The sequence below is a fragment of the Protopterus annectens genome, chromosome 11.part0, assembly GCF_019279795.1.
Source record: "Protopterus annectens isolate FY-2018-M chromosome 11.part0, PAN1.0, whole genome shotgun sequence".
NCBI classification, from domain to species: domain Eukaryota; kingdom Metazoa; phylum Chordata; order Ceratodontiformes; family Protopteridae; genus Protopterus; species Protopterus annectens.
The window spans coordinates 1,158,278,306-1,158,304,417 of NC_056745.1; the positions used below are offsets into that span (position 1 = coordinate 1,158,278,306).

A 26,112-nucleotide genomic window follows, 5' to 3' on the forward strand; every position below is an offset into this window, starting at 1 on the left:
AAGGAACAAATCAAAATATGAAGCAAAACATCAGGAATATTCTGCAAAATCGGGGACAAATGAGAGCATCAATGCCTCTCACCACACATACACACGATTATCAGTTACAGTGAACTGTACGACAGGGACACTACACCTAGGCTGTTTGACAACTATTTTTAGTTGCTAATAAAGTAAGCGTTGTATTAGTACCCCTTTTCTGAAGGTTATTAAGTCTGAACCTCAAATGTCTATCATGTTATGACTGCAATTTTTACTGACTTAATGAGGTTAAATCATGGTTAAATGTAAATTTAAAATTTTCATACAGAAAGGGCAGAAGTATTAAAGATCTTTTGGTGCGAAGTAGATTTAGTGCCCCTACAGACATTATGGTGGAACAAGTTAGATTAAAAGGAACTTATCAGTGTGGAAAATGCAAGGCATGTAGCTTTGTTACTTGTAGTTTTGATTATATAAATGGTATCCCTTTTAAAGTTCATGGTTGTTTTAGTTGTAAAACAGAAGGGGTAATTTATGCATTAACATGTCCCTGTCAGAAATTTTATATCGGGGAAACAAAAAGGCCCTTCAAAGTAAGACTATTAGAGCATATCAGGGACATAATTAATGTTAAGAATGAGAGCCCTGTTGCTCGACATTTTTTTGAAGAGCATAATAGTGATGAAAGGCTGCTTAAAGCTTCAATTTTGGAGCAAGTATTAAATAATGATGGAGATATGTTAAGAATTAAACAGTTACTATTATATAAGGAAACTGTTTATATTTTAAAGTTTAAAACTTTATATCCAAATGGACTTAATGAAGATTTTAATTGGAAAATGTTGTCTAATTAATTGATTCTTAATATGTTGATTGTTTAATTATTTGTATAATTGGTTCAACTTGTATATAAGACCTGATGGTTTTACTTGTGTTATACTCCTGGAAGGCGAAGGCCGAGACGTCAGAGTGCTTTGAATTTTCCTAGAATAAATCGTGTTTGGTGAATCCTGCCTTGTTGTTTTTTCTACTTCTTCAACTTTGGTGCTGTTGTTCCAATTTTTACTGACTTGCCAGAAAAGCATAACTGTTACAAGAAACTGTAAAACTGGAGACAAAATCTGGGACAGTTGAGAGATTGTATATACCCCCCTCCATACAGGCAAACATTATAAGTTTTAATCACACTATCTTCTTGCATTCCTATTAACATCAATTAGCACCTTAACTGACACATCATTAGATGTTTTTTGACTGTCAATTGCTCAAAACTATTTGGGACAGGGTGAACCAATTTTTACACAGTGCTTAAAGTTTCAACTGTTTAAATCTCTGATTCTGTTTAATATTACTATTCCACAGTGTGTATCTACAGCAAAATTTTCAAGTCTATGGACACTTAGCTACTGCATGCAAGACAATTACAACTAACTGGAAGAGTAAAACATCCCCAACTTTTAAAGACTTCAGAAGCATTGTGCTGTCTATATCATAGACAGATCATCAACTATTAGGAAAAGAACAGAAAGGATCACTTCCTAATTACAATTCCTGGCAAAAAGTGGTGCAAATACTAGAGAAAAAAGATTGATATTCTATAGGCTCACTTGTTAATCTCTGAAGACAGTTTTTTTTATTATATTAATTTAGGCATCCATGTAAAGTGTTAGTTTTGTTGGTTATGTATTTTATATTATCCTATCTGTTGTTAATCAATACCGTACATTTAGATATCTATAAGTTTGTAAATCACATTCTTGTTCTATAAAATTCAATAAAATTAAAAAAAAAAAAAAAAAAAAAAAAAAAAAAAAAAAAAGAGTAGAATTATTCAGATTACCAAACTGTGGGGTAAAAAAGTTTCTTGCTACCTCCAAAGGTGCACAATCTCAAGAGTTACTATATTTACAGATGTGGGTATTAGGGATTCAGCATTTTTTGGTAAAAACGTCATTGTGTGTTGTCAGATTTAATACTATTATTGTTTTCCAGTTCACATATTTTACTCTAGTCCTACACAGGCCACACTAGTATTAACTATGAGTATGCTTGTATTTAAAAAAAAAAAAAAAAAAAAAAAAAAATATATATATATATATATATATATATATATATATATATACACACATCTATATACTGTCAAAAAAAAAAAAAAACACACCTGCTCTTTTGTCCATGTCTCTGCCGCCATTTGTTTTAGTCAATAAGAATATCTCCTTGCTGCATCATTCAGCAGCCCGGTGAGAGAATTTAATGTTGACCAACATTTTGGATGTTTTCAACATAGCATCAAGCACTGCAGTAAGGCATTACTGCCTTAGTCATCACCTAGAAGATGCAGATTACTCATAATACAGCCCGGTAAAGTAGAGATACATTTTTTTTCTTTTATCATAATGAAGTTTCTCAGAACATTGCAAATGCATGGCTTTGTGGAGTTCTCAAAAGCACAAAGTGTCAGAAAGTTGATTATTACTTTTAACATAAAATAATAACAGTAGCCTTTCTAATTTTAAATGTTAATATTTATTATTTTTTTGTGTTTTTTAGTGTGTGTGTGTGTGTGTGGGGGGGGCTGCAGCTCAGCAGCCAATACCATGAGCCTCCTCTGTTTATATGTCAAGGTTTTCTAGGGGAACTGTTAACGTGGAACATTCACTCTAAAGAGCAATGCAGTATCTACCCTAAACAGCATTAAGCATTAGATCAAGAAATAATTCATATATTTTTTGAAGTGTTTTTTTTTTTTTTTTTTTATTCTTTGCCTGCTGAATATCAAGCCTACTGCTACAGGCCTTGAAAAGTCCTTTTGTGAGGGTGCAAGGTGACCATAGGAATAGCAGCTTAGGCAACCGTGACTTGTTCTTGTCATCATCCAAGCAATGACAACTTTCCTCATTAAGGCTCTAGCACCTAATATAGTTGGTTTACCTATGTTCGGTCGAGCTACCATATTTTCCGTATCCTTTTCCAAAAGTTTAATTCCAAGAAATATAAATCAATGAATGTGAAAAAAACAAAAAAAAATCTTTTTTTTTTCTTTCTTCTTCTGAAGGGGGCCAAGCTGCCTTGTGATCCCCATGACTTTCCTAAATTATATGTACAGACTTCATGGTTGCACTACAGTAGAGCAAAAGGCAAACTCCCCCTGAAAGTGCACTGCCAGCAAGCACAATCCAACTCAGTGTGGTTAAATAAACCATGACATTCATCTTTTGAACAAAAGACTGAACATCACAAAAAGCCTCAACAAAGTGGGAATATGCTCCATGATGACTTATTTGAGCACTTCCATCACGCCTTGGGGCATCTTTTGCCCTTCTCCATCCAGGTGTACACTTGGCTCCCTGCTGAAATGTCGGCACCTGTAATGTCAAGGGGCGACACACAAAAAAAATCTAGGAAAAGAGCAAATCTCAAACATAGTTCTATATTACACATTTTGCAGTGGAGCAAGCCTGCCTGCACCCCACCCAAACCTAGATGAAACAAATCAGAGATCACCATACCTCAGAAAAAAGGGGGATAATTATGATAAATGTCAGTCTCTGACTTGGTATATGTAAGTCTGTTGTTTCAGCCATTCGGTCTTCATATTATGGGACTCACTCGTATGTTCCGACCTTTCAAATGGTTATTGTATGTGTCCCAACCTTTCAAATGGTTATTGTATGTATCCATGCACTTGCTAATGAGGACTACCATCACCAGTTTAGGACTGACAACAGCAGGTCTCTGGTCCTAGCAATTTCTGATACCATGCAAGCATTGCATGGCATTGATTGGCTGAATGAAGGCAAACTCTTACTTCAAGGACAGGAGAGTCAGCATCAGCCATACCTCTCAACTGTCCCTGATTTTCAGGGACATCCCTGATTTTGACTCAAATTTTAGCTCTGTCCCTCTTAATCCCACTTAAAATTGGTGACTTTTGGAAGAAATACTGTGAATTACACTGAATAAATATGAGCAATAATTATAGTTACTGATTTGTTTTACTTCAGAAAACGCATCTTAATTCACATTCCCGTATTATGTTAATGTCTCAGGTTTATAGTACTAATATTTTAAAAATGTCCCTGATTATTTCTGGATTTGTCCCTTTCTGATTGAGAGCTATGCATCACACCCATTGCCTCCTGTCTGAGTCTTCCACTGCCCAAGCAGAACTCTGGCCATTTGAGTCACAATCAGGGCTTTATCCTTCTATACCCCAGAATCATGCTCAGTTCAAGGAATATTCATTTTACTTTCTTCAGTGCTATGTTCAGGAACTGAGTCAGAACACTGTACTTCAGCACATTTCACAATCTTTTGAACATATTCTTTGATTTCTTAAAATAATCACTACTTGCAAGACTTCTCAAATTTCAGTCAATCAATATTTTCTTTTTTTTTTTTTTGTATGGATTTCTAAGAAGGATGAATTCTTAGCCCCGCCTAGATACTATCCATGATAGGTTCCACTCCAAAAATGATATGCAAATAACTGTTCTTTACACCAGGTCCACACCATAAGGCATCAGCCCAATGATTCACAGATTTCTGACTATGCAGACAGACAGCGGTACAATGCCTTCTTTCCATGTTAGGCTAGAAAACCTCTGCACTATGCAGCACTAATTTACTGTTAGTTCTTTCCACACAGAGGGTCCCTAGAGATTACTTCATGCCATTGTTCTACTTAATAACAGCAATATAAATACTGATGACAATCCATTACGTCCTGCCTTTCCTCAGCATTTCCTCTAATCAACTCATCTTCAACTGTTCTGCATTTTAGAACTGTCATGTTCCCATTTCCCTGCACTGAAATCAATCTCCATCATCCTTCAGTCTTTTTCAGCTCTCATTGTCTAACTGACTTTGCCTTCTTCTCCACTACTGTGAAACCATAAAATTAGTATAAATATGTTAGGATGGGTGGGTGAGTGTCCCCTAACACATGGGGGGGGGGGGGTGCACGGACAATAACAACAACAAAAAAAGTTTTTGTGTGTTGCTAAATACACCCAATTGTTTTACACTATCGGCACTTGCTGCAATTACCCACAGAACAAAGTCTCTATATCCTATTTCCTCCTCTTCCAGAAAGAAGGCATGTTATGGCATTGTCTTTCATGCTTCCTATGTTAACACCTATACAGGACTCCTGCTGCTGTGCTACCACTGAGGAGCAAACGGATGAGAGTAACCAAAGCACTCGATCCTACTTCCCACATCCTCCACATTCTCCAGCTGTGCTAACCAACAAAACCTACTCAATCCTACTTCTCACATCCTCCACATTCTCCAGCTGTGCTTAACAAAACTTACTCAATCCTACTTCCCACATCCTCCAGCTGTGCTAACCAACAAAACCTACTCAATCCTACGTCTCACATCCTCCACATTCTCCAGCTGTGCTTAACAAAACCTACTCGATCCTACTTCTCACATCCTCCATATTTTCCAGCTGTGCTAACCAACAAAACCTACTCGATCCTACTTCCCACATCCTCCACATTCTCCAGGTGTGCTAACCAACAAAACCTACTCAATCCTACTTCTCATCCTCCACATTCTCCAGCTGTGCTAACCAACAAAGCCTACTCAATCCTACTTCCCACATCCTCCACATTCTCCAGCTGTGCTTAACAAAACCTACTCGATCCTACTTCCCACATCCTCTACATTCTCCAGCTGTGCTTACCAACAAAACCTAGTCGCTGGCATTGTTGGCTCTGCAGATAGGAGAAAAAACATCTGTTCCAGTGAGCTTCCTCTCCCCAATGTTTTATAGCCTAAGTTAAGCATACCTAGGTACATCAATTATTCATTTTTATCCCGATTTCCTTTGATATAAAAGTCATTTCTCCTAACAGGCTCTTAAATTTTAGATTATCAATATACCTTCTCTGGACACTATGTTTTTGGGTGACATGAAGTTTCAAAAAACATGCAGTTCTATCAATATAGTCAGACAGACAGCTTTTTTTGTATTCTGCCTATTTTTATTATTTTTTTTATTGTGCCATGCTTCCCTGGGACACATTTCAAAACAAGTCTGATTACCATCAAAACTCTAAAACTTTCAAAAATATAACAAAACTTTAACAAATACAACACAAAGACTATTAGAAAAAATATACATACTTTAATTACGGAAAAAGGACCACTGGCCCTTTCTGTCTTGATTCCAAATAAATACTTCAGTTGTGATACAAAAACATGTACTGCTGCAGCTGTGGTGAATCCTCGTACGAGAGGCTCTGCTAAATAGATGGCCACAAACCCAAACTGAAGAAGTCCAAAGCAAAACTAGTGGAAAACAAAATATTGCACAAATCAACTGGACTGTTAACAGCATAATTAAACTGTATCATACAGTTACTATAAGCTTGAAATATTGACTACTTACCAGAGTAGTACTAATTACATACTTTATAATGGAAGAGTTATGGAACAAGAATCTTTGTTAACAAGTCAAACTTATTTTGGACTCCTAAACTTACTAAGTTATGTATTAAGGATTTACAGCTTGCAGTTCGTCTGGCTGAAATGAAATCTAACAGGAAAACTAGCTTTTGAATTCAATACTTTTGCATTGCAAAAATCTTAAAGTCTGCTCTAAAATTTGTGAGGCCCATATGCAGTTCAAATCCCATGTGGTACTGCAACAAAAAGAAGCAAATACACAGTATCAGAAACTGAGCAGTACTGGACAATAGTGATTTGTCCAGAGGTGCAATGAAGCCTAACACCTCTGGTGGAGGATCTTACTGCTTCTGAAAGGTTTGGTACTGACCATATTACTCACCACACAGGATATTCATGCTCAAAGGGTAACTTTTGTATTAATCTGACTCAAAATAGTTCCTCTGTCAAATAAGTAATATGTTTCTGAGGAAATCCAATATATACTTATTCTTTTAATTTCAGAGACAACTAATGCATTTTTTACATTTTCACAGAAACGTATTTATTTGGCCTCACTGAATTTATGAGTATGCATATGCCAAATGAAATGACCACTCATACATCTAGAAATGTTAAACACTTTTTTTCCTCAAACCTTAAACACAGTCATGTTATATTACCTTTATATATGTAAAATATTTACTATAGACTGAATATGAAATGAAACCTCTGGACAGAAGTTAGCAGTCTTAGAAATGCTTAGATGAAAAATTGCAGTATACATGTTAATATAAAATGGAGACATGGGCACTATTTAAATGCCTGCAGATACAAGTAAAACCGCCAGCTCTTCTAAAACACAGTGTAGCACTTTCTGCAACATAGAATGAAGAAGCAAGCACATCAGTTCTTCTGGCAGAATAGGGAGGTAGAAGGCAAGGAAAGCAGAATAGGAAATAAGTTAATTTATATTAAAACATCAGTAATTACTTATATGTTAAGTAACTGTGCCAATTTAGGGACCTTTACCAGTCAGTATGTATTATCAAGAAACAGATACTGTACAAGGAAGATTTTTTTTTATATCATCATTATAACAGGAATATCTGTGTGTGGTTCCCATGTATGTGGAATGTTTAGCTCATACATGCATTAGAATTTGGACTTTTCAGGTCTTGGCACAGGTCTTCACAATTATTTATGTTTGTGTTTTTAATCTTTACTTTTTGTTGTTGATTCCTTTTTTTGAGAGTGAGTAACCTTTCTGTGTTACTGTGCTTAATGGCAGATATTTTAAATAAAACTGCTGTTGGCTCATATATTTGAGGATTTTTGTAATGGTAGTTCATGCATACCTCTGGAATATTCCACAGTTAATCATATTTTAAATTTCTGTGTCCATTTTCCAACTTGAAGCAATGCACAGTCTATACTCGCTTGCCTTATGCAAGTTAGATATTTCAATTAAAATGGGAAGAATCTGGGATGTAAAATGAAAGACACTGCAGTAAACCCAATGCAAATAAGTAAGCCAACATGGAGGGAAAGCACTATTGAGTAAATTCAGAACATATAAGATGCTCCTACAGAAAACAGGAGCACACCCCTAGAGAGATTCCATGATGAACGAAACCTTATTCCTCCCAGGTGAGATTACCCTAATTTATAACTTACTGTATTTGGTACTAAGCAACAACTTTTTTTGACTTAATAGCAGTACTTACAAACAGAAATGTGGAATTGTAACGGGAGCAGCTATGGTCCCTAGCCAAGCTAACACGGTTTTAGCTAAGTGGGAGAGTTAAACAATCTATAACTCACAGTTCTGGTACTTCATTAAATGTGAGATTTGTTGACAATATTTTTATTGTATGGGAAGGGTCAATGGAAGCTCTTAAGAATTTCTTTGCACACATTGCACAGACAACTGACTTTCTGAAATCCATTACTCATCATAATTACCATAAGGTTAGTTTTCTGGGGCTCATTGTTTATAAGCACACACAGTCACAAGAACTTTACAAGGATTTATTTTTGCAAACCCATGCAGGTAAACTAACTTCTTCATGCCAGCAGCATGCATCCACAAATGACTAAGCATAATGAAATTCTAACCATAGGACTAGAGCTCCAGTTTAATTTTTTCCACAGCCCTCTCACCCTTCTCTTGTGGTTTAAAAGGTGGTCTCTGGCTTCCGCCCCTTATGGTAATCTGGCTTCTTCTCAAAGTCCCTCTCTTCCCTCTTTCACTGTTATTGTAGGTTGTGTGACATATCTATAATACTAAGTGCTTTCCCAGCAAACTAGTATTGCATTTGAGTAAACCTCCCTTACAACAAATAGACTTCAGCACATTAAACAGCACTACTATCAAATCTTAGTACAATCTTACCTATTCTAGTGCAAACCCTAGAGGCCACCCAAGGAGACCTCTGTATATCCCAGTCTACAACCTATAGTAGCCCACCCAAAGACATGTCCGGACAACATGGATATGCAATTTTCAAATGTCTTTATAGCCAGATTGATAGATATGCACATCCTGAGACAATTTAGCAATTATCTCATGTTCACAGACATCCATTTAATCCTTAAAGAAGCAAACACAGTATTTGAGAGATGCACATGCACAATTCCACTGGATACAAAAATGTCACATACAAACAAGGACTGTCAAGAACACACACATAGACCAACCAAACACTGAGGCACTAAAAAGTAATCTTTCCAAACTTCAAAAATCTCCTAAACCTAAAAACTGCAATGCCTAAAATCAACAGTCTCTAAAGCACTCCCCAAAAGCAATACCAAACACCACGCTTATGCCTACAAATAGTCAAACCTTGAGAGCAAAGCCCATAAGGTAAGCTAACATTATGTAACCAAGACTCTTGTCAAAGGGACTCCATTATATGACACACATATCCCACTCACTTGCATACATAATTCTGTAACCACGCCCACTTCAACAGAATTGTGAGATACCAGTTTTTAAATGCAAACAACAACATTATTAAACACATAATAAACAGAAGAACCGTTGTGTTCAAATTAAAGCAAGATGCAATTAAACACAGCAAAAACAAGAAACAGTGTGCAACCCATTAGCCAAAAATTATAATCCAATCACAGAGCATCTTCTAGTTGGCACATCATAGGAGGGAGAATAACAGGACAAGAATCTAGGATGGCAGTGTGTGTATTTAGGGAAGAATTCTCCTAACAATGCATGAATGTTAGAATAATAAACCAGCTATGGATAAAACCAATATATTAGCAGCTGATACTTTTAAAGCTGCAATCTGTGATAGTGCTGCAGCAACTGTATACTTAAAATGCATCAGTCATTAAAACAAATGAGTTGTGGTCTTCACATAACATATCAAGAACTACCTTTGACATAATTCCATCTTTACAATGGTAATTTTTTGACATACTTCCAGCTTTACAGTGGTTTTACAGTGCACAAAATGTCCTTTTTGAAAAGAATCTATTTGTTTTCACACTCTATTCAAAAAGCACTGCCAAACAACTTCTGATCTGACCATTTACTCTTAAGTCTCAAATAGCAGTGTATTCCCTGCTGACATAACTTAATTCACATCTAATGAATGTATAACAGAAATGACAGCTATTTAAAAAGCTTGCTGTTTTACACAGCAGACAAGTTCAAAATTACTTTGTGAAAATTCACTATCCTGCAAAGCAAACTAAAGGGATCGTCAAACGTCTTAAAAAAAATCAGGGACCTTGTTGTAACATATCCAGTAATGCAGTGTGTGGGAACCACAAGAAAAAAAATCTGTTCCAACTTCGAATGGCAAGAACTCCTTTGTCACGTTTTTCACAATTTTCACATTTAGTTGCAGTAAAATGTTTTATTTTGCAGTTGCACTAATACTGGAAATACTATTTGCTGTTAGAAAATAAATAAATAATAACCAGCCAAAACTAAATAATTAGAAACGGAATAGACTTCCGCAGTGGTGCAGTGGTAGCGTTGATGCCTAACATCAAGAGGTTCTCCCGTTCGATTCTCGGCTTGGGTTGGGAGTGCCTTCTGTGTGGAGTTTGCATGTCCTCCCCGCGATCGAGTGGGCCTTCAAAAGACATGTGTTGAATGGACGTGCCTTAGTTGAAGGTTGGGCGTTAGGCTGGCAACTCAACACCATAAAAACCAACTGCCAATCATTAGCGGACCGGAGTTCCGCTGTGGTGACCCCTAACAGGGAAAAGCTGAAAGACGAAGAAGAAGACTGCAAGAAAATAACTTCTTTTCAAGACAGTTATAATTAAATCTTGAGATTCTGTGAAACTGGACAGTGAGCTAGTGATATCAACTACTGCAAACCAGTTCTGTCTTGTCACTCTGTTGCCATTGCAAACACTGCAATACAGCATTATATTTTAAAACACTGGAAGGCTGTTTGTGGTGTAATAAACTGAGCAAATTGTATATGGTCATGATGTAATGGATACTTTTAATGCTTAGCAATTCACAGCCTTGTATGTATATTCACTTTCCTTACCATCTTTATAATTTACTCATGCTCTTATAGCGGCAGCCTAAAGTCTTAAAACATTTACTAACCCATCACTATGTTGACAACTGGTCAAAGCCACAAGGGAAATATTCCTACTAAAACTCAGTACAGCTTACTATACCATTTTTAAGATATTTTGGTAGAGAACAGACTTGCAATTTGTAATCTAAAATAGAAACTGGCAAAAATTCCATGCAAAGTAAGAGCCAAATGTATAAATTAGCTCATGTTTATAAGCTATATGCATAAAATATTCATACTGATATACGTTACAAAAGAGCAATGTATGAAGGCTGAAAGACCTACATTCCTATCTTGTGGTCAGAGGACGGCTCATGTATAGGCTACAATGAGAGTGCTCTTGTTTTATATGCTTAAGGCTTACTGATTCTCTAGCATTATACCCTCCAAATTTAACATGCTAAAGGCAGGTGGTAGAAAAACTGATCTAAAAGAATCAAAACAAATATATTTCATAAGATTATTTGCAGGGAAGCAAAACAATTAAGATTTAATCACATAGGGGAATTGCCCTGCACTGCTAAATTACTGAACATTAATGTCAGAGACCATGTTTCAATGAGCACGTACAAATTTTTGGGGTGTGGTAATAAAAGAGAGCAGATGGAATTCTCCCTAAGGGAATTCCTAGATAGTCTGCTACATTTGTTTGACAAGATCAGACAATATGCACATGAAATGTCAGTTTCTGAATGCCATGTAAAAGAAATGCAGTAGTAAGATGTTTTTCTTCCAGATGCGAATACAGTGCCATATGAAAGAGAAGTACAACAGCAAAATATAGAGTACCATATTAATACATTGCCCAAAGGATTGCACAATCCTACAAAAGTATTATCAATTAAACATTCAATGGAAACCGTACAAAAAACAAAACTTTTAATAAAATGAAGTAATCTGGACTAACTATTGTTAATAACATTTCCTTTGATGCATGGTAGATTTGTAAAGTGAAACGACACTGCTAGTGAGCTTGCTATGCTATAATAAATGATAAATATAATCACGGACTGCTAGCGTTTATTTATTCTTTTTTTTCTTTTACCTGTTGGAGGAAGAAATTGAACCACTGTGCGAAAATACATTTCCTCATCCTGTGCACCTCTGTCCTTCCTGATTCCTTGCTACTCTGGGTCCGGACTTCAGATTCTTGGGAGTGGGAGACTAGGAGTGTGCTGGCACTATGCAAAATAGTAGTGAAAGAAAGTTAAGAAATCCCAGATTCCTGCCCAATAGGTTCAATGAATCAACGTATGAACATAGTACGTAGACTAAGCTGAGTTAAACACTCAGCCGAATTCCGAATGGCTGGCAGTCTGCCTCATGAAGTTGATGTCATCACGCACACCCCATGCATGATGACATCAGCAACAACTCCAAAGGGGAGGGTATTTGAAAAAAAATGGGAATGAAGGGGGCCACTCAGGAATTCATGGCACCCCATTATTTTGGCCTCAAAACCAGTAAACACCAAAGAATTTGGTACGGTTGAGAGGTATGGAAGATAATGGTTAGCTGCTTATCTGGAGTCAGGATCCACCAAGTTATGCATGCACTCAGATCACTACTCCACAGGTACCAGTATGATTCTGTCACAGTCCATGTGGGCGTGAATGACCTGAGATGTACTTCTGTGGACTATATAAAGACCGACATTGCTGATCTCTCTGAATTTGTGTTACGGACAGGTATGTGCCTTGCACTGAGCAGCATTTTACCATCACCAAGGATGATGCCACAGAATGAACAAAAGATGACTAACTTCAATAACTGGACTACTTTCTGGTGTCTCTCCAGGGGGTATTCGATGTTTGTCAGCATGGGAGAATAAGGTTAACAAACCATGCTACTTTGCAAAGGATGGTCTGCACCTGTCTCCCCCTAGGCTTCCACATACTGGCTAAAAAAACTTTATCCACCCCTTTAGAGTCTTTTTTAGGCAATGCCAAACTGACAAACTTCCCGACATAGCACATACAACTCGAAAAAAACCTAAAGGGCATACTGCTCAGTGCTAGGAGCCTAAACAAGAAATGACACACCCTACAAGCTGTCCTCACTCTGAAGAATATAGACATCTGTGCCATTACTGATACAAAGTTTAAATCCACAGAAAGCACTCCAGCAGTGCAAGGCTTTAGTACCTTCCATACGTTTAGACTATCAGCTTCACAGACAGTGACAAAAGGTGAAGTCTCACTCTATATTAGCATATCTCTGCTTTACTTAAACAGGATAATGTCCTGGAATTTATCCAAGTGCAAATCAGCACTTACGAAGTTCCATACCATATCCTAGCAAGCTACAGACCATCCTCCATGTTCCTAGAATCCCATAGCTTGTACATAGACCTACTGGATGCACTCACCATTAAACCACATATTGTATTCATGGGAAACAAACTACCCCTCTATAGACTGGGAAACGTACTCTGCCTTGTACTCGCAGGCACAATGATTCCTGGACTTTAACACAAATATCCTTGATCAGATAATGTACACAACCATCAGTGGCTCAAACACACTGGATTTAGTATTCATCAATATGGGACACAGTTGCACTCCCGCCCCAACCCAGTGTCACATCCTCACTGGTGAGGTTGCACCACAACGCTGTCTGCTTTGATATAAAGTCAAGTTGGTAATCCCAGAAAACCCTGTAACAGGTATGATAGATTGTCAAAATTCAGTACTCCTTGCAACCCCGAGTTCACACAATTGGAATTGATTACAGAGACACTATACAACCATGTAAATGACTGTATGGAGGCTGCTGTACCTACTAGAAGTAAGCCCAAAACAAAATCTGAAGACAAACCACACTGGTGGAATCTTAACCTTAACAGGGTATACAACAAAAGGAAAAAAGTTATGGCTAACATCAAAAAGGGCAACTCCCACAATGACAGGAGCTGTTTAATTAAACTAAACAGGAAAGTCCAACAAGGCCAGTTCTGAGGTCATGATAGCAACATAGGCTAAAGAAAACCACAAGGCTTTCTATAGCTATATCTGAAACCTCAAAGGCAGCGCACACCAGTATGTCAAAGTGGTGATCAAATACGGCAACCTTTACTGAGTAGGGCAACATACCAAATTTGCTTGCACACAAATTCAGCTCAAACTTCACATTCCCTATGAAATACCTACTAGAATAATCTACTCAACTGTTAACAAGGAACAGGTCCTAGTGGTGCTTGCCAAGGCCAAAAACACAGCCTGAATAGGGCCCGACAATATCTCAGGATGCCTTTTAAATAGCTTCAAACATGACTTACCAGCACCACTTAAGTCACTTTTAACTACTGCCTCAAAAAAGGCTTTGTACTATGAGAATGGAGGACTGCAACAGTTATCCCACTTCACAAGGGTGGACCATCAACCGACCCCTGACCTATTATTCTGACTAGTCTAATATGCAAAATCATGGAACAAATTATGGAAACGCTCAAAGACATAGGCGACCTTCAGACACTAGATCCAATCCAGTTTGGCTTAGACAAGTGATGTCATGCCTATTAAGCCTGGTGGACTTCTTTGAAAAGGTTACCAAAGCAATGGATGAGGGAAAGATAGTGCACATCTCCTACCTGGATCTGTCAGAGGCATTTTATACAATACCCCGCTCGGGTTTAGATGACAAATCCACCCCTACATAATTTGCCAAACTACCAGTTTGCTCACGGCAGGACCCAGGAAGTCAGGATTGGTGATACCACCTTCACTAATAGACCAGTCACCAGCAGAGTGCCTCGGGGGTCTGTGCTGGGACCACTCCTATTTGGCATCTACTTCACAGAGGTAAAGGGTAATATCAAGGGCCTTTAGGTAACCAATTTTGCAGATGACTGCAAATTGGGAGCTATCATAGATTCCCCCATGACACAAGCATCTTACAAGAGAGTCTAACATAGACAAAAGACTGAAGAAAGAGTCACAGACTAAATCTCAATACTAAGAAATACATTACAGTGCATTTTGGGATCTGCCACTCAAGCTAATTATGCCATCAATAAGACACTCCTAAGAGTTGACCGGGTAAGTCAGGGATCTGAGAACATATGTAGACAGTAATCTGGCCTTTGGCCAACATGTAGCCAGAGTAGTAAAAAATAAAAATTCTATGTCGCCCAACTTATAAGTGATGGCATGGCATTCAGGTCAAAGGAAGTCATACTGCCATTTTATTCAGCCCTTTGCAGACTCATCACTGAGCATAATGCCCACCTTGGCATGTACCTGACCAGGCATATTTAACAGTTGGAATGCCCAGAAAGGTTCCTTACCAGAGAATCCAGAGTATAAACACAATGTCCTACACAGATCACCTTAAAGCTCCTTCCTCTACACTCTTTCTCCTACAGGTTAGTAAGAGATGATCTATGTCTGTTGTACAAGGCATCCTTGGATCCAGCTCTGATGAATCATGTGCATTTCTGTGAAAAAACAGCATCAGAATCACTACATCCAAGAATTTAAATTTTGCTTGTGACATAAATAAGATATGTTGGCAAGACAGATATGTGTCTCAGAGGATCCCCATGCTCTGGAACAGGCTGCACATCCATGTGCAGCAGAGTCCATCCCTAACCCTATTTAAGCGTAACCTTGACCAATGGATGAGAAAACAGAAATTCACATCAGGGCCTGTCCCTCATACCTCTGGTAGACATTAATGCCCAAACTAATGTACCCCCATCATAACCTCTAGAAACTTCCTAACATAACCCCTCCTAATAAACGTTCATGATACATAGGGACATAATTGGGTTGGACTGCACATCTAGGCTTATAAAGGCCCTGGTGGTTGTTAGCCTAGCACATACCTATGAACCTACAAGTAAAAGACAACTACATCTCCTTACCATGAAGGTGGATGCCTGGAATACCCTATCAAACTGCAAGCAAGAAGCATTTCCTTGATAGCATTACAACTGTTACACTAAATAAACATATAGCATGTGACCTGGGCTCACAGGATTACATTTATCTGTAGTAGAAACCATATGTTGAGAAATTATAGAGACTTGAAACATATTCATGAGAAAAGGCTGTGGGTGTAAATATCTCTAAGGGATGAAAGAAGCTCAAAATAGATATAATCTTTCAGAAGAAAAGGAGACCAACAGGAAATAAGCTGATAATGGCAGACAGGTTGCTGGGGGCAATACCAAGAAGCATACCTCTCAAATCCAGATTTTTGCAGAATGCCCAGATTTTTGCCTCATATTTCTGGTCTGCTCCTCATTAATTTTTTTTTTTTTTTTCTGGCAAAACACTGAAGACAGAAGTCACTAAATAATGACATACATTTGAGTTTCAGCCTTCATATCCTTCAGAAAATGCACGCTAACAGAAAAACCTGCTATTCTAGTACCTTTCTAAGTTCATAAGAGCAATATATAAAATCTGTCTCTATTTTTAGGCCTTTGTTCCCCCATTACTTTAGGCTTTGTCCAGTTTTCTTGTGATAAGAGGTTGATTGACATGCCAATAAGAGACTTTATTTTTTCTTTGAAAAGGGGGGACTCTGGAGATAGGAACAAAATACTGAAAGAACTTGAATTTTGTGACTGTCCTCCCCACACACATAACTACTCTTAAAGCTTAAGATCCTGGAAAACATTAGAAGTTTCCTATGTACAACTATTAAATGACTAACCATTCTAAGCAATAGCTACTTAGACTTAAGTTATCAGCACAGTGAAGAGACAGATGTTGAAGGCTGTAGCAGCAGCAAGAAATCTCACAGTGGTCACAGGAATCAACTGTATGAAAAATAAGCATCTTCACTGTTCAATACCAGTTATCCTTCCATATCTTTTTACAGTAGCTGTGTCTGCCATGTTACATCTCCAATATCACTAAAAGGGGGGAAAAAAATCAATGAACTAATATGGACTAATTATTCAAAATATTACTGCTGTAACTTAAGAGTATATGGAGACTTGGGAATGATCACTATTTCAATTGCTGCTCATGTTGCAGGCAAAGGGTTGGAGTACAAGAGAGTGGAAAAACTATCACAGCAGGAATATTTAAGACACAACCACTACAGTTACCTCCTATTACCCTCTAGTAAACGGAAAGGAAGCAGCATTCAATGCAGCAGTTTACACTAACCCAGAATGTGTGTAATTTAACTTCATGGCATATTTGGTTTGGGATATGGAAATTAAGTCTGAGTAATATTTAAGGAGAAGCTAATGTGGTATGTAAACAGCCTCATCTTATTTCTGGGAAGTGTCTCTGAAATGGGAGATCTTCTGTGTAATTCAGGACAGCTACAACTATGCCATGATAAATCTTTTAGATCCACACTACATGTGTGTTCACACATTTATGAAGCATGTCTGAATCACATGGGTTTGCTATGATGCATTATTCTGGAGAAAGTGTGTTATTTGCACATTATGTGTACCTAGTTTATGAATCCCACCATCAGGATGCTCATTGGAACGCTGTGCACCAAGCAAAATTACATGATAAAAATGTGCTTTAATTTACAAAGCAGGAAGTACTCAGTAATCCTCTGTACTACATTGCACCACTCTGTGAAGTCAGGTCAGGCATACATGTGTAAACATAATTAATACTGTTTTACACTAAAGTATGCCGTATACACCACTGTAGAGACACAAGAAAGGTTACCATCCTATTTTTGTCAATCAATTCTATACCCCAAAACCTTGACCTATTCACATAATAGCCTAAAACAGCCTCCTCTCAAAAGTACTCCTTAGTTCCTCCACTGCCATCATGCTTTAAAGACACTTTCACTACTAATATGCTCCTCACACTATTCTTGACCTGCTCTTTCACCTGAAGACTGCAATTCTTCTACCAAAATGTATTACCCTCCTGGATAATATGTCTCAAAGGTACTCTAAAGCATCTAAATACGGGGGGCGTGGCTAGCATGAGCCTTGAGTAACATCACTTTCTCTCAGATCTACCTTATCACATCTTTTATGACAGGAATTTTTGAAATTAACTATCTAAATAGTAACTATTTCTACTTATATGGACTCTCTTACAGTTTATTTGGATAGTATCGCATTCATTTTTAAATATTATTACTTTTTCCTGTCAAAATTCAGAAGACAAGCTTTTGGTACCTGACTTCAGTATGAACTTCACAAAATCTTCTCACCAGGACACATCATTAAAAAAGGAGCTACAATCTCTACTATCCACTACCCAAGAACTATCCACTAAAATAGACACAATAGACCTGAAACTGGATAATTTTACAGAAAAATGTTCACAGCAAATGGAGACTTTACATCAAGACTTAAAACAGCAGAAAGAACAAATTACTGGCATAGAAACCTCAATGAATGACATGGACTGTAGAATTCAAGAAAATGAACATAACTTGGAATTTCTCTTAAAACAAAACTCTTTTCTTCAGTCAAAGACTGATGACCTAGAGAACAGAAGTTGTAGAAATAACATCAAGATCTTTGGGTTGCCGGACAATATTGAAGAAAACAACATGGAGAAATTTTTAACCTCATGGATACCTGAGATTTTACAACTTCCTGAAGCCCTCTCTTTTGGTATTGAATGGGCTCACAGATCTCTGGTTCAATCTAAGAACAATAAAAGTAATTCCACAAGGTCAGTGGTTGTCAAATTTTTATCTTCACATGATAAAGAAATTGTATTAAAGACTGCATGATCCAACTCACCTATAAAATTTCAAGATAATATCATACGTGACTATTCTTCCTCTGTGATTGCCAAAAGAAAACTATTTTGCCACTACTCAAAGAACTAAAGAAAGCTCAAATAAAAACAAATCTGCTTTTTCCAGCCAAGCTAAAGATCTTTCTGCAGGACGGTCCTAAAATATCTGATGAACTAGAACCAGCTATCATATTTATCAAATCAAAGAAAATATTGGAAAAGATAGATGAGATGGATTGGGCTACTTACAGTCACAAAACATTAGCAGAAAACTGACCCTGGAAAACATCTGATCCTAAAAAGAAACTAAAAAAAATAAATGACATGAGTCTGTTCATATTACCCTTGTAGTTTTTTTTTGTTCTATTTCTTTATATATAAATAATTCTTGTTTACGACCCAGAAGTCTAGAGAGATTAAAATGGTTCAACAGATGAGTGTTTTTTTTTTGTATTCTATGTCTGCTATTAATGAATATATACCTTTTTTCCCCCTCTCAAAGTCTTGCTCGATCTTACATATATAGAAATAATAATCAACTTAATACTTTCTCATAAGTTTCTGATCATACAGAATAACTAACCACATACTTGATAGGTATTGAAAATATATTGCCCAGTTATTAATAGTTTAATATGTTTTTATTGCTCTTTTTGGATCTAAAAACTAGCATTTATCCTTAAAAATGAATAAACTTATAGCTTATAGTCATATACATAATGTAGAAGTGGTATATCTTGTTCATTTGTTATAATACATAGGTTTAGTTAGATATTTCAGTAAACTAGGGCTTGTTGTTGCACTGATTGCTCTGATCTTTCTTTTGGGCTGGTTGTCTAGTAATTCTGCTGTGAATTACATGCACGTTAATAGTAAAAGAATGGTGGTTTGGTAGTTGGTGCAGGGTTCTGGTGGTTAGTGCATACATTTGTTGCTTTTGTTTGTATATTAACAGGATAATAATGGTGGTTTGATAGTTTGTACAGGGTTCTGGTGCTTTGTGAATTTATATGTCGCTAACTCTTGTTACACATTTTTTTTTCTCTTTGATTTGCTTGTACGCTTGTATTCTGTTTCGGACAATGCGTATATGGTCTTAAGAGTAGTGCTATGTTGATGGCATTGTCTTTGGTGATGTATGTGGTGAGCCCGGGAAGCTCTTGGCCTTTGCAATAGCATTTCTTGCTTTGTATGTGGTGCTGAGACTGTCCCAAGCAGCTCGTGAGCCTAATAAAAGCTGCGTTTGTTGTTAAAGTGCCTTATCATTTCCTGCTGGAACTCTAGCAGCTTATTTTAATCCTCAAACTCGTTGATTTGTTTTCCGTATCACAGAAACGATTCCCTTTGCTATGTGACATCAACGACTCGACAAATTACAAAGGGCGAAACCTTTCGAACACCTCTTTACTCAGTGGAAAGGGAATGAAAGGAACCAGTCACCCTACTTATAGCATAACAGCAATATCAACATGAAATGCAGATGCATCTTTGTGTTCTACCCAACTTAAAGGTACTGTGCAGATTATACTGATTGCAGTGCTTCTCACAAACAGTTTTACCGTGAATGCCTGTTATAAAGCAATGTTTTGTATGACCTCCTTACACTGTATTATAATATAGTTAGGCTCTCTTAGCTCTTTTTCAACCCTTAGCCAGTTGGTGTTTAGTTAAAGGGAGCTGATATACATTGGTACATCTAGAACTTTACTGATATAATTGGGAAAAGAAAGAGTGCAAAAAGCAGAAAAGTATACATTTACAAGGGTGACAGCTCAAGAAAGAGTAAAATACAAAAATTTACATCTTATATGGGTTGTTGTGCAGTACTGCAAAACTAGTAAGGGTTTATAGATCATAATCTTGATGGTATAAGATATAGTAGCGAGATTCCTACACAGCTTAAACATTTCTTATAAAAGTAGTTAAAGAATAATCCCTATTACCAACTTGATACATAAAGCTGTTACGGTACAAGATGTTTTTTTTTTCTCTCATCAGAATGTATTTTTAGTTTATTTTGTTGCAAACATATAACACATTACTTTCTGTACAAGAAAGATTATAGTATTCCATGATAGGCCTCACAATGTCAGTGTACATCTATATTTTGCTGAAGTTTATAGTTTTGTTTAATGAACAGAAATTCAGTCTTGAAAGTTTTACAAAAAGGAGAGACAGGACTGTTGTAGAGATTTTATGATTAATATATAGAATAGTTCTTTCAGTTGGAATCCTTATAATGGAACCATTTACTTCTGAGTACAATTTCACTAGAGTTCTCTATACAGCCTTAATCTGCTGTATTACAATATTGTTAATACGAGCCCTGACACTATTTTTGATCGCTATCCTTACTTGACTTTGAAAGTATTACTATATGCTCACATTTACTGCATGTTTGTTTTTAAGGACACTATATAAGCATAATTAATTGTCATTAGTGCACCTCAGCTGATTTTATTCATCTTGGTTATACAACATAATCTTATTTTAATATATGTTTAATAATCAGCTTATTGATTCATTGTAGTACAAACAGTAATATTTCATGTTGTTTTTCATAATTACTTAATCATATTTAACAATTTATTGATTTTATTATTATTCGACTTTAGTCGTGTGTACTTCTGTACATAAGAAAGATAAGTTTACTTAAAAGCCATACATTTAAATATATAACAGTTTGCAAATAGGCAGTTCCTGTTTGATACTTGCTGCTAGTTAGAATGATAATTTGAGTGATAGACGTTACTCAAATTAGGAGTTTATAACACCAGAAAGGTCTTGGGTATTTTTTTTTGTTAAAAATTTTTGCTACAATTTATTGACAATGTTGTTTATGATGTTCACTGTAACTTACATAGTTGAAAGTTATTTTAATATACCTTTGATTTTAACTCTATATCATTTTTTAAGTACATCAAGCAGTGGTATTCCTTGCACTTATCTTTTATACATAAACAGACAAAAGAGTAATAAATATATAGCAATATGCATTATCACACATGAAAACTACCTCGTGACTTCTTTACATTGTCTGTCACTCAGTTAATGGTCTAAACAATCATAATAAGAGAAGATCTTTAAATAAATACCTCAAATTGCAAAACTCCCAAATAATATTTCTACAAGAAACACACTTGATATCAGAAGATATTTCTAAATTGGACTCTAAATCCTTTTCTATTCTAGCCAGTTCAGAACATTCAAAGAAAAATAGGGGAGTTGCTATATTATGGCATACCAAATTGCCTAAACCAAAAATAATAGAATCATACCAAGATAAAAAAAAAAGGTATGTTAGCTTCAGTTATTATAGAATTTAACAACAAAATATTCACTTTAATCAATATACACTGGATTCCTGGCTTTGGACTTAAATCAACACAGCAACACACAGAACACATCTTACATTTTTCTAAAGGTAATATAATTTTAGCCGGTGATTTTAACTGCATTTTTGATTGCAAAGACTCTACCTCTATTGGTAAAAGAAAAATCTGGTCAACGGCTAGACTTTTGAAAGAATTTTCTGATTCTCTCCTGCTAAAAGATGTAAATAATTATGCAGACCCCAACTCTCTTTTCTACACATTCTATTCACAAAGGCATAATTCATATTCTAGGATAGACGGAGCCTTTGTTTCTAATAACTTGGTTGATTCTTTAACTAGAGTAAAGGTAATTACATGTCTCTTTCTGACCATAACTCCATAACCTTTGATATAAATATCCACTCAACTTCTAATCTACAGATAAAAAGAATCCCAGCATATATCACTAAACTAAATGATTTTAAAGCTTTCTTATCTGAAGAAGTACATAACTTCATAGAACTTAACACAACTAGTGATACATCTGAAGTCTTTATTTGGGATGCAATGAAATCCTACTTATATGGTAGAATAACTAATTGGTATTAAAAAAAGACTTATGTGGGATAAAGAATTAAAAGAAATACAATCTAATCTTGACAAATTGAACCTTGATCTTTTAAAAAGCAAAGATGACAGACAAAAAAAAAAAAATATTTAAACAAAGTGTCTTGAAATATTAAATCATAAAACCATGATTAGCTTAGAGAAATTTAAACTCATTACATTTTCATCGAATCCTAGATCCATGAATATTCTAGCCAACAAAATTAAAAGATTAAATACATTTAACCATATTAATGACATTTTCTCACCACAGAAGAAGAAAATGGTCTCTGGTTTACATAATTTACTAAACGAATTCGGAGAATTTTTTCATGATCTTAATCAGTCTTCTAAATTATTAAATCCAAATAAAGACATACGGACATTCATTAATAAAAACTCAAAGAAAAAATTAACAGAAGAGCAAGCTGAATTACTTGATAGACAGATTACTCTCAAAGACATTCAACTGCAAATTAATGAACTTAAACAAAACAAAGGAAATGATGGCATCATCCAGAAATTTATAAAAGTTTATCTAATAAAGCTATCACAGTTTTACATGCTGTTTTTAACATAGTACAAACTAAAAACTTCATCCCACCATAGTAGAAATATACCTTTGTAACCCTTATTCTAAAAGGGACAAAGACCCCATTAAATGTAACTCATATAGAGCTACATCCCTACTAAATATAGACTACAAAATATTTATATCTATATGCATCCAATTAAACCCAGAATTGCTCTATCAACCCATATGTATAGCTGGGATAATGGAGATATAGCTTTACCCAACCTAGAACATTATTCAATTTCTTCAGAAATCAAATCAATCACTCAGTTAATTGACCGTAAATATTCAGCAAAATGGAAATATTTTTTACTTTGTCTATCTCAATCTCCAAAAAACAATGATACTCATATGTTATACTTAATAACACCTTTATTTGGAGACTGAAAGAATATTTTTCTTTCCACTACACCCAAACATTTAAATCTAACTACATAACTCTAATTTTAAGGTCATTTAAAAATTTCATCCTTAGACATAAACAATATGAAAGCTGGATATTTCTTACTTTCCCCATCGCCTATACACAAGGGATTATGTTTACAGTAGATTATCAGAAAATGTCACTATTTAAACAAAAGAGCCTCATAGCATGGCATCAATTGATGAACAACCATGAATTAAAAGCTCTTAATACTATCATAGAAGAGAATAATCTTGACTCATTACTATGGCTAGACTTACAAGAAGCAAGGAAATACATCAAGGGTAAACTCGATCTAATCCCTCCTTCAATTAAAACCTCAATTCCTAGTCTGATACAGCTTTTAAGTCTCTTAACTCAACAAAACATTTCACCGAAAGTTAGTCTTTCACTCATATATAAAACAATAAAATCAGACTCTGATATATATATATATATATATATATATACATACAGATAATTACTGGGAATTTTTTACCACCACTAATAATGCCCATCCTTCAGATAAGGATAAATTAAATATTCTTCAATCTGCTGGTAAAACATCTCCACACAAACTGAAAATTTTCACCTGGAGATTTTTAAATAGATCATTCCTTACACCTCATAATATCAGCAAGATAACTAAAGATAGTGTTTTATGTTGGAGATGTAGGAAGGAAATTAATGCAGACTGGATACATAAATTTTATGAATGCTCACTTTTAAAGAAATTTTGAGAAGATGTTAATAACTTCTTACAAGCAATCTTTACAGATAATTTTATCACTAAATCACTTGTTCTGTTTAACACTCCAATCCCAAACTGTGTAAAACCCAGCAAATATTCAATCTTATGGTCTATATTGTCCATCACCAGGAAAGAAGTGTCAAAAAATTGGAAATCTTCACATAGTCCATCTTTTCAAAATTTTAAAGATCTTCTCAAGGATGTTTCTAAACTCGAAATGTTGACAGTCAGATCTAGATCCTCAAGGAATACAACATATAAATATTGGAAGAGTATATCTGAACTATTAGAAAACCAATAACCTGAATGTAAAATCAAATCCTTTTTCTATTAGCCTAACAGTAATATTTCATTCTTGTACAGTGAACATTTCTGTATATAGTTTATGGTATTATTGTTTATTATACCATTTTTTTATTTTTATCTAATGTATCAAAAATCTGTACACTTTTAATAACTGTGTATATTTCAGTTTTGATTTCAATAAAAAAAATTTATTAAAAAAAAGCATCTAAATAGCAGGTGAACCCCCACCATAATTTAACACGAAATTACATTCTTAAAGTGCACAGTGCCCATTACAACCAAAAACATTTTTTATTATTTTTATACAAAATCACAAATAAGTAAATATACAAATTTACTATTTTCAGATTATCAGAAGTAAAATATTATAAAATTGCTTGCTTAACTGTTAACAAATTCATTAACAAGTTTACATTACATTTAAATTCACATCCAAAATGAGACCTTTTGGATAAAATATACCAAAATTCAAAATCATTTTACTCTGTAATAAATTTAAATTTTGACTTGCATCAAACCCCTCTATATGAACTAGGTTAGGCTAATATGCTAAAAAGAATGAACTATCTTTAACACCATGTATATTAAGGTCACAAAACTCTAAAAGGTATGCTCAAATTTCTGCAAAAACGTGCAAAATTTGACTTCTGTCATCTACTAGGATTTTTATTTGCATATTATGTTTCTGATAGTCTTGCTTAAAGAGAATCATTTCTACTAACATACAGTGGATATAAAAAGTGTACACACCCCTGTTAAAATTCCAGTTTTTTGTGATATAAAACAAATGAGACCACAATAAATCATTTAAAAACTTTTCCAACCTTTAATGTGACCTACAACTTGTACAATTCAATTGAAAAACAAAAGTCTGTTAGGGGAAAAATATTAAAAAATAAAAAAACATACAATAAGCTGGTTGCATAAGTGTGCACACCCTTAAACTAATACTTTGTGAAAGCACCTTTTGATTTAATTACAGAATTTAGTCTTCCTGGGTAGGAGTCTATCAGCATGGCACATCTTGACTTGGCAATATTTGCCCACTCTTCCTTGCAAAAGTGCTCCAAATCTGTCAGATTGTAAGGGCATCTCTTGTGCACAGCCCTCTACAAGTCACCCCACAGATTTTCTATTGGATTTAGGTCTGGCATCTGGCTGGGCCATTCCAAAACTTTAATTTTCTTCTCGTGAAGCCATTCTTTTGTTGATTTGGATGTATGCTTGGGATCATTGTTGTGCTGAAAGGTGAAATTCCTCTTCATCTTTCTAGCAGACGCCTGAAGGTTTTGGGCCAAAAGTGACTAGTATTTGGAACTGTTCATAATTTCCTCCACCTTGACCAAAGCGCCAGTTCCAGCTGAAGAAAACCAACCCCAAAGCATGATACTGCCACCACCATGCTTCACCGTGGAGATGGTGTTCTTCTGGTGATGCGAAGTGTTGTTTTTGTGCCAAACGTACCTTTTGGAATTGTGGCCAAAAAGTTCAACCTTGGTCTCATCGGACCATAACACATTT

At 35.6% G+C, this 26,112-nt stretch overlaps 1 protein-coding gene across 1 annotated transcript in view; it reads right to left on the minus strand.

The window, feature by feature from the left end:
• The window catches only part of SLC26A5 (solute carrier family 26 member 5), a 1,021,139-nt gene that overhangs the window by 453,201 nt on the left and 541,826 nt on the right, over positions 1-26,112 (minus strand). The window contains exon 6 of the mRNA XM_044088519.1: positions 6,118-6,282. Within this exon, the coding sequence (XP_043944454.1) occupies positions 6,118-6,282 (165 nt within the window). The remainder of the gene's footprint in view (positions 1-6,117; positions 6,283-26,112) is intronic.